Source organism: Chiloscyllium plagiosum, unplaced genomic scaffold, assembly GCF_037043375.1.
Source record: "Chiloscyllium plagiosum isolate Xiang-an unplaced genomic scaffold, Cpla_swu_hap1 HiC_scaffold_15, whole genome shotgun sequence".
Classification (NCBI taxonomy): Eukaryota; Metazoa; Chordata; class Chondrichthyes; order Orectolobiformes; family Hemiscylliidae; genus Chiloscyllium; species Chiloscyllium plagiosum.
Genome location: NW_028270153.1, coordinates 68,326,494 through 68,344,186, shown reverse-complemented (window position 1 = coordinate 68,344,186; position 17,693 = coordinate 68,326,494). Strand labels below are relative to the sequence as shown.

General features: G+C 44.2%; 1 protein-coding gene across 3 annotated transcripts in view; it reads left to right on the top strand.

Moving 5' to 3' along the window:
* Positions 1-17,693, top strand: part of LOC122559935 (uncharacterized) — a 232,077-nt gene that overhangs the window by 205,229 nt on the left and 9,155 nt on the right. For all 3 annotated transcript variants that reach the window (XM_087995012.1, XM_087995010.1, XM_087995011.1), the window contains 3 exons: positions 58-173; positions 503-672; positions 11,899-11,997. In XM_087995012.1, the coding sequence (XP_087851138.1) occupies positions 58-173; positions 503-672; positions 11,899-11,997 (385 nt within the window). The remainder of the gene's footprint in view (positions 1-57; positions 174-502; positions 673-11,898; positions 11,998-17,693) is intronic.

The window sequence follows — 17,693 nt, the reverse complement described above, 5'->3', positions numbered from 1 at the left end:
TCAGTTGTATCAAACACTGTCAACCCTCAGATTAATATCCTTTCCACTTGTTACCAGCTAAAGAAGTTGCACTCTCACTCCAGACAGAGGTTGGCCCCCAAGTCGCTGGTGACTACCAAGGGAAGGAGGAGGAGGGTGGCCAAGCACAGACGTTCAAGCAGCTCCGATGCAGGGTGAGTGGACAGTTGTCTATTACGGTCTGATTCTATTTCTCTACCGGGGCTGTGTATGTTGAATGGGTGCTGTATTGTTTCAGACTGTGACCTGGTGCCTGGCGTTTGCTGCTCTTTCTGATTATAGACCTACAAACCTATCCTGAATTGTGGCTCCCCCTGCAATATAGCCCAGTAGATTTGCACCCTCTGGTCACATTGACAAGATGGAGTGGAGATTCCAGTCACATTATTATCATCAGAGCTAGCGTTGGACTATGAGTGGACGGTGATGCTCATTTGCTTGGATTGTTTATCATTAATTCTGAAAAGATTGATTTCTTTTATAGACGTCAAGTCGATGATTCACACAAGAGAGGTCGTGGCCACGAGAGACACAAATGCAAGGAGTGTGGAGTCTGCTTTCAGAAACCCAGCAACCTGAAGATCCACCTACAGACTCACATCAGTGAGCAGGCTTATCATTGCAAACTCTGTGATCGATCCTTCAAAACGAAAGGTACGCACAAATGCCGAGATGATGTGGAGGTGGCGGAGTTCTAGGGCAGACCAAGTTACATGACACCAAGTTATAATCCACCAGGTTTATTTGAAATCACAAGCTTTTGGAGCGCTGCTCCTTCATCAGATGAAGTGTAGAGAGTAGCACAAAATTAGTGGCACGGTGGTTAGCACTGCTGTCTCACAGCACCAGGGACCCGGATTTGATTTCAGCCTCAGGCGACTGACTGTGTGGAGTTTGCACATTCTCCCCGTGTCTGCGTGGGTTTCCTCCGGGTGCTCCGGTTTCCTCCCACAGTCCAAAGATGTGCAGGTCAGGTGAATTGGCCATGGGAAGTTGCCAAAAGATTTCAGGGATGTGCAGGCTAGGTGCATTAGTCAGGGGAAATGTAGAGTAATCGGGTAGGGGTGGGTTACTCTTCAGAGTATGGGCTTGTTGGGCAAAATGATCTATTTCCACACTGTAGCGATTCTATAATTCTATGAAAATCTTCTAATGACTCAGTTCAAGAAAAAGGAGGTTTTGACCCTAGGTCTGATGAAGGATGAAAACATAGACAATGGGAGAGAGTGAAAGATAAGCAGGTCCCTGTCTTTGGAGGGGGAGAGTTCCATTGCTCCAGGGAATAGATTCTCCTCCTCCCCCACCCATGTCTACGACTCACTATTCAAGCAGGATTGATGACAGAGTCAGAGATGAGCCCACCTTCACTTGTTAATTCACACCTCAGGCTTTTAGACACCACATGAAGTCGCTTACTGGCCTCAGTGGTGACCATTGATGAGACTGAATGCATTCACTAATAATGTCCATTAACAGAGTGAGATGAAAAGACAAGGGGCCGATCTCGTTTGAGCCTAGCTGGCAGGCCCGAGTGAGTAAAGCAAAGTGGGCAGGGGTCTGGCAGCACCCAGTGAGTGGCATGAGAGGAGAGGCAGGGGCAGCTGAATGGAGTGAGGGGGAACAGGTGAGTGAAGTCGGGAAGGAGAGGCAGGTGAGTAAATCGATGAGGTGGAAGGAGCAGGCAGTGGGATGGTGGGACGATATTTGGGAACCACAAGCTCCATAGCAGTAATGGAAAAATCCTGGATCTTCCCAGAGTGAGAATCATAGTTGGATTGATGCTTATCATAGATTCATAGAATCATACAATACAGAGAGACCCTTCAGCTTATCTTCTCTGTACTGCCAAAGTACACAAACCTACACTATTGCACCATCTAGAACTAGGATCAGAGCCTTGTAAGACCATAACAAATTTGAACAGGGATAGGGCATTTGGGCTCTCAAGCTGCTCCACCATTCAGTAGGATCATGGTTGATCCAACATTCCTCATGTTCACTTTCCCCATAACCCTTCACTCCCCTTGAATGTTACAATACTTCAAGCGTTCACCCAAGTACTTTTTCAAGGTTGTGTGAGGTTTCCAGGCTCAAATACATCCCAGGCAGTGCATTTCAGACCCGCACCCCTTCTGGGTGAAACATCATTTCCTCAAATCTCCTCTAAAGTGGGCGGCACGGTGGCACAGTGATTAGCACTGCTGCCTCGCAGCGCCAGAGACCCGGGTTCAATTCCCGCCTCAGGCGACTGACTGTGTGGAGTTTGCACGTTCTCCCCGTGTCTGCGTGGGTTTCCTCCGGGTGCTCCGGTTTCCTCCCACAGTCCAAAGATGTGCAGGTCAGGTGAATTGGCCATGCTAAATTGCCCGTAGTGTTAGGTAAGGGGTAAATGTAGGGGTATGGGTGGGTTACGCTTCGGCGGGTCGGTGTGGACTTGTTGGGCCGAAGGGCCTGTTTCCACACTGTAAGGTAATCTAATCTAATCTAATCTAATCTAAACATCCTTCCTTTCACCTTACAATTATGGCCCCCTGTTATTGACCTTCAAACAAGGGGAACAGCTGATTTCATTCTGTCCATGTCCCTTGTAATCTTATTCATCTCAATCAGGTTCTCCCCTCAACTCTCTCTGCACCAGAGAAAATGACCTGAGCTTATTAGCTTCTCTTCATTGCTGAAGAGTTCGATTCCAGACAATATCCTGGTGAATTTTCACTGCTTCCCCTCCCAGTGCAATCACATCCTACCCATAGTGCTGTGAACAGAACTGCCCACTGTACTCCAGCCATGGCCTAACCAAAGTCCTATATAGCTCCAAAACAACCCCCCGGCTCTTATAATCTATGCCTTGAACGATAAAGGCAAGTGTCCCCAGTACCTTCTTAACTATCTTAAGGGATTTGTGGGCAAAGAGCTATTCCTCTAAGCTTCCTCATGTCCTGCCATTCATTAAGTACTCCCTTGTCTTGTTGCTTCTTCCAAAGTGTATCAACTCACATTTATCAGGGTTAAATTCCATCTGCCACTGATCTGCCCAACCTGTTTATATCCTGGAAGCTAAGACTTTCTTCCTCATTGTCAACACCAATCTGGCCAATCTTAGTGTCATTGCAAACTTACTTGTCATCCTCCAACATTCTTATCTACATTGTTTATATATGTATCTTGACTATTAATAAATCCAGCACAATCTCTGTGGAACGCCACTGGACGCTGTCCTCCTGTCACAAACAGCCTTCTAACAAACAGTCTTCTGCCACTGAGCCAGTTTTGAATCCAACTTACCAAGTTATCCTGGATCCCATTGGCTTTTACCTACATCCTCCATGTTAGTTCCTTTTTTGGCAGATTCCATTCTCTTGAGAAACTGGGACCATTACTGATCTGCAAGCTTCTGGCTCAGCACAGGATAGGAACCGGAGGCCAAATAACACACCCTTTTTTTACAGCAGTAACTAGGTTAAAAGGTTAGGGTTTAAAGGTCAAAAGCTCCTTGACAAGGAGAGAAGTGAAATCAGTATGAGTGATTGAGGGGAGTTTTAGGGGTATTTTACTAACACGATACAATGCATTTATTAGATCACATTTGGAATACAGTAAGAGGTATTTGGAATACCTCTTATCTAAGGCAAGATATACTGGAATTAGAAGCAGCTTCACTCAGCTGATACCAGGCATGGCAGTTTGACAGAGAGACAGTGGAGTCAGAAGTAACAGTATTACAGTTGAATAGAGGCAACTACAGAGGCATGAGGGAGGAGATAGGTCGAATTGACTGGGAGAGGAGCCTAGCAGGAAAGACAGTGGAATAGCAATGGCAGGAGTTTCTAGGAATAATCTGGGAGACACAGCAAAAATTTATCCTGAGGAAAAGGAAGCATACTTAAGGGAGGATGAGTCAAACATGGCTGACCAGGGAAGTCAGGGATAGTATAAAAGCATAAGAGGAAGCACATAATGTGGCGAAAGGCAGTGGGAAGCCAGAAGATTGGGAAGTCTATAAAGACCAACACAGAAAAATGACGAAAAAAATGAAGAGGGAAAAGATTAAATATGAGGGTAAGTTAGCCTGCAATATTTGAGAAGATTGTAAGAGTTTCTTTCGATATATAAAGGGCACAAGATAGGCAAAAATGGACATTGGGCCACTAGAAGATGATGCTGGAGAAGTAGTAATGGGGAACAAAGAAATGGTTGAGGAATTGAATAAGTACTTTGTGTCAGTCTTCACAGTGGGAGACACCAGTAATATTCCAAAATTTCAAGGAAGTTGGAGGCAGAGATGAGTACAATGATCATCACCAAAGATAGGGTGCTAGAAAAACTGAAAGGTCTGAAAGTGGACAAATCACTTGGACTAGATGGGCTATACCCCAGTGTACTGAAGGAGATAGCTGAAGAGATATTGGGGGCTTTAGTGGTGACCTTTCAGGTATCACCGGAGTCAGGGAAGCTCCAAGTGGACTGGAAAATCACTAATGTAACTCCCCTGTTTAAGGAGGGAGTAAGGCAAAATACAGGAAATGATAGGCTGATTAGCCTGACCTCAGTTGTTGGTAGGATTTGGAATCCATTGTGAAGGATGAGATTTCTGAATACTTGGAAGTGCATGATAAAATAGGGCACAGTCAGCATGGCTTCATCAAAGGGATTCTGGATTAGTGGTGCTGGAAGAGCACAGCATTTCAGGCAGCATCAGGAATAGACAAATCTGTTGGAATTCTTTGAGGAGGAAACAAGCAGGTTAGACCGAGGAGAACCAATCGATGTTATCTACCTGGACTTCCAGAAAGCCTGCACCGGAGGCTGCTGAATAAGATAAGGACAGAACCCCCGGTCCTCACCTTCCATCCTACTAACCTTCGCATAAACCGCATCGTCTTCCGACATTTCTGCCACCTCCAAATGGACCCCACCACCAAGGATATATTTCCCTCCCCACCCCTTTTCGCTTTCCGTAAAGACTATTCCCTCCGTGACCAACTGGTCAGGTCCACACCCCCCAACAATCCACCCTCCCGTCCTGGTACCCTCCCCTGCCACCGCAGGAATTGCAAAACCTGTGCCCACACCTCCTCCCTCACCTCTATCCAAGGCCCCTAAAGAGCCTTCCACATCCATCAATGTTTCACCTGCACATCCACCAATGTCATTTATTGTATCCGTTGCTCCTGATGCTGTCTCCTCTACATTGGGGAGACTGGACACCTCCTCGCAGAGCGCTTTAGGGAACATCTCCAGGACACCTGCACCAATCAACCCCACCGCCCCGTGGCCCAACATTTCAACTCCCCCTCCCACTCTGCCGAGGACATGCAGGTCCTGGGCCTCGTCCACCGCCGCTCCCTCACCACCCAACGCCTGGAGGAAGAATGCCTCATCTTCCACCTCGGAACACTTCAACCCCAGGGCATCAATGTGGACTTCACCAGTTTCCTCATTTCCCCTCCCCCAACCTTACCTCAATTCCAACCTTCCAGCTCAGCACCATCCTCATGACCTGTTCTACCTGCCAATCTCCCTTCCCACCTATCAACTCCACCCTCCCCTCTGACTTACCACCTTCATCCCCACCTCCATCCACCTATTGTACTCTTGGCTACTTTCTCCCCAGCCGCACCCCCCTCCCATTTAGCTCTACATCCCAGGGGCTCCTTGCCTTCATTCCTGATGAAAGGCTTTTGCCTGAAAAGTCGATTTTCCTGCTCCTCGGATGCTGCCTGACTTGCTGTGCTTTTCCAGCACCACTCTAATCTTGACTCTGATCTCCAACATTTGCAGTCCTCACGTTCGCCCTGAGTAAGATAAGGGCCCATGGTGTCAGAGGCAAGGTGCTAGCATGGATAGAAGCTTGGCTGACTGGCAGAAAGCAGAGAGTGGGATTAAAGGGTCCTTCTCAAAATGGAAACCGGTGACTAGTGGTGTTTCACAAGGATCAATATTGGGACCACAACTATTCACTTTATAGATTCATGATCTACTTGAAGGAACTGAGGGCATTCTGGCTAAGTTTGCAGATGATACAAAGATAGATGGAGGTGCAGGAGAAAGTAAGGAGATCAGAGTCGAGAGTGTAGTGCTGGAAAAGCACAGCAGGTCAGGCAGCATCCGAGGAGCAGGAGATTCGACGTTTCAGGCATAAGCCCTTCATCAGGAAGATAGATGGAGGGGCAGGCAGTATTAAGGAGGTGGGGAAGCTGCAGAAAGATTTAGACAGGTTAGGAGAAAGAAGTAGCAGATGAAATAGAATGTGTGAAAGTGTGAGGTCATGGTAGGAAGAATAGAGGCATAGACAATTTTCTAAAAGGGGAGAAAATTCAGAAATCTGAAGTGCAAAGGGATTTGGGAATCCTAGTTCAGATTTCTGTTAAGGTAAACTTGCGAGTTGCGTTGGTAGTTAGGAAGACAACCACAATGTTATGCAGAACATAGAACAGAACAGTGCAGCACAGTACAGGCCCTTCGGCCCTCCATGTTGTGCTGACCTTTTATCCTACTCTAAGATCGAACTAACCTACATATACTACATTTTACTATCATCCATGTGCCGATCCAAGAGTCGCTTAAATGTCCCTAATGTATCTGACTGTAAGATGTTGTAATTCCTCTCAGGATGACTAGAATATAAAAGCAAGGATGTATTTCTGAGGTTTTATAAGTCTTATGATCAGACCACATTTAGAGTATTGTCAGAAATTTTGGGCCCCATACCTCAGGAAGGATGTACTGGCCCTGGAGTGGGCCCAGGGGAGGTTCACAAGAACGGTCCCAGGATTGAAAGGCTTAACATATGAGGAACGTTTGAGGACTCTGGGACTATACTCAATGGAGTTTAGAAGGATGAGAGAAGATCTGATTGAAACCTACAGATTACTGAACGGCCTGGACAGAGTGGACATTGGGAAGATGTTTCTGTTGACAGGAGAGACTAGGATCCGAGGGTACAGCCTTAGAGTAAGGGAAAGACTCTTTAGAACAGAGATATAGAGAATCGTCTTCAGCCAGAGAGTGGTGAATCTGGGGAATTCATTGCCACAAAAGGCTGTGGAGGCCAGGTCATTGAGTATTTCCAAGGGGATCAAAGGTTACAGGGAGAAAATGGGAAATGGGGTTGAAAAGCCTATCAGCCATGATTGAGGGATAGAGCGCACTTGATGAATAGCCTAATTTCTGCTTCTATGTCTTATGGAGGGACTGTCTAATGAGGAGTGGTTGCGTCAATGCGACTTATACTCACTGGAATTTAAAAGAATGAGAAATGACCTTATTGAAATAGTCAAGGTCCTTAACAGTGTAGATACAGAAAAATTATTTCTTTTTGTGGGATAGTCTAGGATCAGAGCGCATTGTCTCCAAATAAGGGATCACCCATTTAAGACAACGATTGGGAAGAATTTCTTCTCTCAAGTGGTAATGAACCTATAGAATCTTTTACTGCAAAGGCTGCTCAGGCTGGTCATTAAGTATATTCAAAATGCTGAGATAAAAAGATATTTAGTCAATAAGGGAATTGAGGGTTATAGGAAAAAGGCAGGAAAGTGGAGTTGAGGATTATCAAGCCCAATATATACTCATTGATCCTTAAACCTTTTCTGAGTAACTAGCCAGACAAATCAGTCAATATTATCTGATATTTCCAATTATAACACAGTTGGGAGGGTGTGCTTTCTGGACGTTTCAAGATGCCAGATTAACCCCCATCAAAAATGTAAACTTCACAGGTAAGTACCATGTAGTCTGCACTGTGAATTCTGAGGGTACCTGAGGCATTCTGCCAGAGTATTTGCAGTCTCTGACTAAGTATAGAACATAGAACATTACAGCGCAGTACAGGCCCTTCAGCCTCAATGTTGCGCTGACCTGTGAAAGCAACCTGAAGTCCATCTAACCTACACTATTCCATTCTCACCCATATGTTTATCCAAAGACCATTTAAATGCCCTGAAAGTTGGCGAGTCTACTACTGTTGCAGGCAGTGCTTTCCACAGCCCTCCTACTGTCTGAGTAAAAATACTACCTCTGATATCTGTCTGATATCCATCAACTCTATTTAAAACTATATCCTCACATGTGAGTTATCACTATCCAAGGAAAAAGGCTCTCCCTGTCCACCCTATCTAACCCTCTGATTATCTTGCATGTCTCTATTAAATCACCTCTCAATCTTCTTCTCTCTAACGAAAACAGCCTCAAGTTCCTCAGCCTTTCCTCGTAAGACCTTCCCTCCATACCAGGCAACATCCTAGTAAGTCTCTTCGGAACCCTTTCCAAAGCTTCGACATCCTTCCTATACTGTGGTGATCAGAACTGGACGCAATACTCCAAATGTGGCCGCACCAGAGTTTTGTACAGCTGCAGCATGACCTCATGTTTCCGAAACTCAATCCCTCTACCAATAAAAGCGAACACACCATATGCCTCCTTAACAACCCTGTTAACCTGGCTGGCAACCGTGGGATCCATGTACCCGGACAATGAGATAAGACCATAAGACATAGGAGTGGAAGTAAGGCCATTCGGCCCATCGAGTCCACTCCGCCATTCAATCATGGCTGATGGGCATTTCAACTCCACTTACCCGCATTCTCCCCATAGCCCTTAATTCCTTGTGACATCAAGAATTTATCAATTTCTGCCTTGAAGACATTTAGTGTCCCAGCCTCCACTGCACTCTGTGGCAATGAATTCCACAGGCCCACCACTCTCTGGCTGAAGAAATGTCTCCGTATTTCTGTTCTGAATTTACCCCCTCTAAGGCTGTGTCCACGGGTCCTAGTCTCCTCGCCTAACGGAAACAATTTCCTAGCGTCCACCCTCTCCAAACCATGTATTATCTTGTAAGTTTCTATTAGATCTCCCCTTAATCTTCTAAACTCCAATGAATACAATCCCAGGATCCTCAGCCGTTCCTCATATGTTAGACCAAGCATTCCAGGGATCATCCGTGTGAATCTCCGCTGGACATGCTCCAGTGCCAGTATGTCCTTCCTGAGGTGTGGGGACCAAAACTGGACACAGTACTCCAAATGGGGCCTAACCAGAGCTTTATAAAGTCTCAGTAGCACAACAGTGCTTTTATATTCCAACCCTCTTGAGATAATTGACAACATTGCATTCGTTTTCTTAATCATGGACTCAACCTGCATGTTTACCTTTAGAGAATCCTCAACTAGCACTCCCAGATCCCTCTGTACTTTGGCTTTACGAATTTTCTCACCGTTTAGAAAGTAGTCCATGTTTCTATTCTTTTTTCCAAAGTGCAAGACCTCGCATTTGCTCACATTGAATTCCATCAGCCATTTCCTGGACCACTTCTCCAAACTGTCTAGATCCTTCTGCAGCCTCCCCACTTCCTTAGTACTACCTGCCTGTCCACCTAACTTTGTATCATCAGCAAACTTCGCTAGAATTCCCCCAGTCCCTTCATCCAGATCATTAATATATAATGCGAACAGCTGCGGCCCCAACACTGAACCCTGCGGGACACCGCTTGTCACCGGCTGCCATTCCGAAAAAGAACCTTTTATCCCAACTCTCTGCCTTCTGTCAGACAGCCAATCCTCAATCCATACTAGTAGCTCACCTCGAACACCATGGGCCCTCACCTTGCTCAGCAGCCTCCCGTGTGGCACCTTATCAAAGGCCTTTTGGAAGTCTAGGTAGACCACATCCACTGGGTTTCCCCAGTCTAACCTACTTGTCACCTCTTCAAAGAACTCCAACAGGTTTGTCAGGCACTACCTCCCCTTACTAAATCCATGTTGACTTGTTCTAATCCGACCCTGCTCTTCCAAGAATTTAGAAACCTCACCCTTAATGATGGATTCTAGAATTTTGCCAACAACCGAGGTTAGGCTAATTGGCCTATAATTTTCCATCTTTTGTCTTGATCCTTTCTTGAACAAGGGGGTTACAACAGCGATCTTCCAATCATCCGGGACTTTCCCTGACTCCAGTGACTTTTGAAAGATCTCAACCAACGCCTCCGCTATTTCCTCAGCCACCTCCCTCAGAACTCTAGGATGTAGCCCATCAGGGCCAGGAGATTTATCAATTTTAAGACCTTTTAGCTTTTCTAGCACTTTCTCTTTTGTAATGGCAACCATACTCAACTCAGCCCCCTGACTCCCTTTAATTGTTGGGATATTACTAATGTCTTCCACTGTGAAGACTGATGCAAAGTACTTATTAAGTTCTCCTGCTATTTCCTTATCTCCCATCACTAGGCTTCCAGCATCAGTTTGAAGTGGCCCAATGCCTACTCTTGCCTGTCGTTTGTTTCTTATGTATTGAAAGAAACTTTTACTATCATTTCTAATATTACTGGCTAGCCTACCATCATGTTTGATCCCCTCCTTCCTTATTTCTCTCTTTGTTATCCTCTGTTTGTTTTTGTAGCCTTCCCAATCTTCTGATTTCCCAGTGCTCTTAGCCACTTTATAGGCTCTCTCTTTTTCTTTGATACATTTCCTGACTTCCTTTGTCAGCCATGGCTGTCTAATCCCTCCCCGGATAATCTTTCTCTTCTTGGGGATGAACCTCTGTACAGTGTCCTCAATTTTACCCACAAACTCCTGCCATTTTTGCTCTACTGTCTTCCCTGCTAGGCTCTGCATCCAGTCTATTTTCGTCAGTTCCTCTCTCATGCCCTCATAATTACCTTTATTTAACTCTAACACCATTACATCCGATTTTGCCTTCTCTCTTTCAAACTGCAGACTGAACTCTACCATATTATGGTCGCTGCTTCCTAAGTGTTCCCTTACTTTAAGATTTTTTATAAAGTCTGGTTCATTACTCTACTCATCTAATAGATCAGAAAATCTAGGCCTTTGACTTTTCGTTTCCTCCCCAACTCTCAGCAACTGGAACTTTAAATCCATCCCATGGATCACACAGGAAAATTGTTTAGAATGATGTCCCTGAATCCTTCTGAGCATCAAATGCAACAATAGGAACTTTTTATAGCACTTTTACATTAGAGATAGTCCTGGGGAGTTTCACACATGAATACAAATGAATTAGGAATGGAAGTGGGCCATTCAGCCCCTGGAACCTGTTCTACCATTCAATATGATCAATTCTGATGTAACTATAATCTCAAATCCATTGTCCTAACTACCCTGATAACCTTTCATCTCCATTGCTTATCAAGAATCTGTCTAACTCGACCTTAAAAATATTCATGGACGCTGCTTTCATTACCTTTTGAGAAGAAAAGGCCAAATGCTTACAATGTTCAGAGAGAAAAAAGTTCCCCCAATCTCTGTTTTGAGTGGATGACCCCTGATTTTTAAACCAGTGACTCCCTCGTTCTAGGTCCTTCCATAAGAGGACCATCCTCTCCACATTCACTTGGTTAAGACCCTCAGAACCTTCAATCCAGTCACCGCTTTTCTTAATTCCAGTTGATATTAGCCTCGCTTGTCATCAGGAGACAACTCTGCAACCCTCCTCTACAAAAACAGTAGAGGTCCAGAAAGCCTCTCTGAACCATCTTCAATGCATTGACACTGGAACAGGAGTAGGCCATTTAATCTGCTAATCCTGCTGCACCACTTAAAACAATTATGGCTGAATGAATCCCTCAATTCTTTTGACTCACACTATTTCCATAACCCTTTATGTCATTGAAAATCAAAGAATTGGCAATCAACTACTTTAAATATACTCAAGGACTGAAATTCCTTGCTCAGTCCTCCCCCGTTCTGATGTCTTCTGTCTCGATAATTTGGTTCCCATGGGTTTTGCCAAACATGAATAAGATGAAGAGAGACTGTGTTCATTGAGTCCAATATCACCATGTTGTCATTGAATGTGTCGGGCAATTTTACATCCAGTTAAAATGTCAACCTAATAAAATCCGAATGATTCTGACAGGGAACTTGACCAAACATGTCGAATCCAAGATCCACAGGAAAACACAAGCAAAACCACAAACCCACACAAATCCAGAGGGCCAGGAGCTGGCAGAAGAAGGTGAGCTTTCTGATTTCAAAGAGGTGATCAAAGTGTGTTATAATTATTGACGCAAGGGTTATTTTGTGCTTTTTAAAAGTGGTGAGATCCAGGCAGTAGAAAGTTTGGGTTGTCATGAGTTTGGTACAGGGCACAGCTCTGTCTTTAGTGTTACTGCATCTTTCACCCTTACCCTGAGTAACCAGCCTGAACCTCAAATGCACCATGATGTTTGCAAAATTGACGTGAGAGACAATTAGAGAGAGTGAAATGAAATTTCGGATTCACTGGTTTGTCTTCTCTGGGAAATTCAAATGGATGATGAGAGTTTATGCTGTCATTCTGGGCAGGATGGGGAGGTGTTGGTGGGGATGCTGCTGCCTGAATATGCTATCATCAGTTGGGTATGCACCAAAAGGAAGTGGAGAATGTGAGAGAGGCCAAAACCAGACCTTTCTAGCAAAATTAAGGTGAGTTACACTCATAAAACATGAAGCACCGACTCTCCTTGAGTTTCTCTCCTCCTGATCCCTGCTCTTTCTCCAAATCCATTTACATTCTTCTCTGCAATCCTTGTCTAATTGAGTTGTGAGCCATACCCTATTCTCTGTATAACCCTCTCAATTACCCCCCCCATGGTAAACGTTTCCTGTTCGAATAATCCTGTTGCATAAACAAACCTCCTAACTGTTCCCCACTGCTTCCAATGACAATTTTCAGTCTGTGACACCTTGTTTACCACTTTACCAACCAGTCTCCACAATCTCACCATAGATTCACTCTCAGAACACTGTCCAAAACAATTTTGTTTGTCCAAACCAGCATAATCTCTGTATAAACCCGTTTATCTTTGGTCTAAACATCCTTTCCCTCTGCTCTAATCACTTTAATATTTGTTAATGCTTTCTTAGCCTCTGTCTAAACATCCTTAACCTCTGCTCAAATCCATATCTTCTGCTGTAACTTCTTTAAATAGAACACTGTGTCAAAATCAATTTAATAATCACTCAGTCCCCTTTAATGTCTGCCTAAATATCAGTAATCTTTGTTAAACCCTCAGAGAGACTGGATGCCTCCTAGCAGAGCGCTTTAGGGAACATCTCCGGGACACCCACACCAATCAACCACACCGCCCCGTGGCCCAACATTTCAACTCCCCCTCCCACTCTGCCGAGGACATGTTTGTCCTGGGCCTCCTTCACCGCCGCTCCCTCACGACCAGACGCCTGGAGGAAGAACGCCTCATCTTCCGCCTCGGAACACTTCAACCCCAGGACATCAATGTGGACTTCAACTGTTTCCTCATTTCCCCTTCCCCCACCTCACCCTAGTTCTAAACTTCCAGCTCAGCACTGTCCCCATGACTTGTCTGGACTTATCCTACCTGCCTATCTCCTTTCCCACCTATCCACTCCACCATCTCCTCCCTGACCTATTACCTTCATCCCCTTCCCCACTCACCCATTGTACTCTATGCTACTTTCTCCCCACCCCCACCTTCCTCTGGCTGATCTCTCCACGCTTCAGGCTCTCTGCCTTTATTCCTGATGAAGGGCTTTTGCCCGAAACATCGATTTCGAAGCTCCTTGGATGCTGCCTGAATTGCTGTGCTCTTCCAGCACCACTGATCCAGAATCTGGTTACCAGCATCTGCAGTCATTGTTTTAACATCATTTAAATAACTAACCTGTCTAAATCTTCTGGGAATCATAGACTGGTTCAAGCACACGAGGACAAACAGCCTATTGAATTCATACGAGCTCCCTACAACAAAAATTCTGTTATTCTTATTTGCCTGCTATTTTCCCATTGCTGTGCAAACATTTTCTCTTCATATAATTACTGAATAACCCTTTGAAAACTATGGTTGGATCTGCCTGTACTACATTTAGGCAGAACATTCCACATACCAACCACTTGTTGCATAAAAGACTTTTCCTGATGTCTCCATGATCTGTTGCTAAACACTTTAAATCACTGTCGTTTGATTAGATTCCCTACAGTGTGGAAACAGGCCCTTCAGACCAACAAGCCCACACCGACCCTCCGAAGAGTAACCCACCCAGTCCCATTTCCCTCTGACTAATGCACCTAACACTATGGGCAATTTAGAATGGCCAATCCACCTGACCTGCACATCTTTGGACTATGGGAGGAAACCAGAGCACCCAGAGGAAACCCATACAGACACGGGGAGAATGTGCACACACCACACAGACAGTCACCCAAGGCTAGAATTGAACCTGGGACCCTGGAGCTATGAAGCAGCAGTGCTAACCACTGAGCCACCATTCCACCCAACCTTCACTCTTCCATAAATGAGGACTGCTCCTCTCTATGTACTCAGTTCAGACCCATCATGATGAAACCTCCTCTGAATATACATGGGACTTATACAGAACCAGGCCATCGAGCTAACCAATTCATCTCAGTCTTTATGCTCCATTCACATCTTTCCACGACTAAAACTATCATCATACCTTCTTCCCTTGTCCCTCATAGACTCATTGGATTTCCCTTTAAATGTATCTACACTATTGACTTGCCTCATTCCCTGCGACAGTGGGTTCCACATTGTCACTACTCTGTGTTTTATCAGAGTTCCTGATTGCATTTCTTAGTGATTATCTTGCTGACACCTACTTTACCATTGTCTACGTAATCTATTAAAATATGAGTGACAGAGAACTCCCAAATTCCACTAATTAAAGAAAATAATATCAATTTATTCTTTAACTCTAAAGTGAACATTAAACAACAACTATTTACAACTCTATACTCTCTTTCTCTTAACTGCTTATTATCTGTCTCCAACTCTGTAACAATATACTTCTTAAATGTGGATTACCTGGTTTTTTGCTATCACCTAGCTATTATGTGGGGAGACTAGCACTGTTACCACTGGATTGTTATTCCAGCAACCCAGATAATGCTCTGGAGAGCTGGGTTCAAATCCTACCACAGCAATATAAAACACCTGAAGTTAAGAGTTTAATGCTGACCATGAAACCATTGTTGATTGTTTGGAAAAACCCATCGGATTCCCTAATGTCCTTTAGGGAAGGAAACTGTCATCTTGGTCTGGTCTACTTGTGACTCCAGACCGTCAGCAATGTGGTTGACTCTTAACTCCCCTGTGGGCAGTTAGGAATGTACAATAAATGCACCCTTATCTCACAAGTAAGAAATTAGATTTCTTGGTCTTGCCCCTTTCTTAAATTATTCACCAGTCCAGGGAAGTTACAGCTTTCCTTAAAAGGTTATTAAATATATGTAGCTATGCCTCTGTTATCTCTTCACTAAATTCTGTCAAAATACATGAATGCAATCAATCTAGAACAGGGGTTTTATCCTCTTTGAGTTTATTTAGTTTGTTCCATATACTCTTTTTTAATTGTCCCTGAATTCTATTCAATGCCATTTTAAATATCTCATCTACTTTACTGCATTCGCTATTTATTTTTGCTTATTTCATTCTCACGTTGTTGTTCCCTTGCATTTTTTAATCAATTGAAGCATTCTTGATCAATTTTACAGACTAACCCCCCCCCCCCTCCCCACCCTCGCACCCAGTCCCCTCAAACCATTTCATTCAGGCTCTGTAGCATGTTCTTCCCTGATTAAGTCAGATGCAAAGTGTTCATTTTGTACCTTAGGTATTTCCATTGCTTCTGTGTGCAAACCTTCTTTTTGATCCATAATTCTAGTACTCCTTCTTTTACACCCTTTTGCTATTTATATGTCAAGAGAAGACTTTCGAATTGCTTTGTGTTAGCTGTCAGTCTTTTTCATACACTCTGTGTCTATGATTTCCATTTTTACTTCCCTTCTGGACTGTCCACATTCAGCCTTGTTCTTACATGTATTGTTAATCTAATGCCTGTCAAATACACTCTTTTTCTGCTTCATCTTCATCTTACTCTATATCTTCTCTGTTATGCATAGAGCTTTGGATTTATTTGCCCAACCTACTGCCTTCATGGAAATGTGCCTTGACTATACTGAGCTCTCTCATTTTCAAAGGCTCTATATTAATTTTGGCTGCCAATTTTTCATCCCACTTTATCTGGGTTAAATTCAATCTCACTCCATCACACTTGAACCTTCTACAATTAATTATTTTTACTCTGAATTTTAGCTTGTTCTTTCCATAGTGAATGTAAACTGTATGATACTATGATTGCTATTCCCAAAATGCTACCTAGCACTTAACCCACCTAATTCTTCTGATTCAGCAATGCCTCCTTCCTTGTCAGGACAGAAACATGAACTGACCTAGCACATTCTTCAGAAAGTCTTCCCCTCACAGGCATCAGCACTATTATTAATCAAGTCTATGTTGCGATAATCAAAGTCTCTCACTACAATAATTTGATTGTTTTTGCATCTCTCAGAAATATTCTTCTAAATTTGTTCTTCAGGTGCCTAAATGAAGAGATTACTGAGATCCTTGACAGTTCAACTTGTGCTCAAGCTTTTATCTGTTTGAATGTTTCTACCCTCTGCTCAGATCTCCTTAGCCGCTGCACAAACATCCTTACCTACTAGATTAGATTACTTACAGTGTGGAAACAGGCCCTTTGGCCCAACAAGTCCACACCGACCCGCCAAAGCACAACCCACCCCCCTACATTTACCCCTTCACCTAACACTACGGGCAATTTAGCATTGCCAATTCACCCAACCTGCACATCAGTGGACTGTGGGAGGAAACCGGAGCACCCGGTGGAAACCCGCACAGACACTGGGAGGATGTGCAACCTCCACATTCCTGATGAAGGGCTTTTGCCCGAAACGTCGATTTTACTGCTCCTCGGATGCTGCCTGAACTGCTGTGCTTTTCCAACACCACTCTAATCTATACTCTGTATATAACCCAGGACAAAGTGAAGTATGCAGATGCTGGAGATCAGAGTCGAGAGTGTGGTGCTGGAAAAGCACAGCAGGTCAGGCAGCATCTGAGGAGCAGGGGAATCGATGTTTCGGGTATAAGACCTTCATCAAGAATGCCCAAACATTGATTCTCCTGCTCCTCAGATGCTGCCTGACCTGGTGCGTTTTTCCAGCACCACACTCTCCACTCTGTATACGACCCCTCCATTCCCCCCAAACTAATCTCTGAATTTGACTCCTCAAACTCTGTATCCAAACCTTTGAACTCCAGAACTGATTCCTCAATCTCTATATCCATCCTCTGAATTCTGTTTCTGACCCTTTCAACTCTGCATTGGCCACCTCAAGCTCTGAATCTATCTGCTCAAAATCAGTATCTGACCCCACAAGCGCTAACCGAAACCTTGAACTCTGTCCCTCAAACATCTTTCTACTCCCTCAAGCTCTGTATCCAACTGTGATGAACTGGGACAGTCTGTGAGTGACTGTAACCCCTGGATATCAAGGAATGTACGGCATTGGATTGAGAGAAAAAGGATGTTTATGGCAGATGAGAGCAGAAGCCTCGAAGGATTATAGAATGTGCAAGAGAGAGTTGAAAAGAGAGATTAGGAGAACAAAGAGGGGATACAGAAGGATACTAACAGGTAGAATATTTCATTTGATTTAGTTTTGTCACATGTACCTAAGTACAGTGAAAAGTTTTGCTTTGTGTGCAGTTCAGGCAGCTCATAACAAACAAGGACATTCGGATCATAGAGTGTTTCGACAGAGTAAGGCTGCATGGGATGTGCACAAAAACAAGGTGAACATTAGGTTTGAAA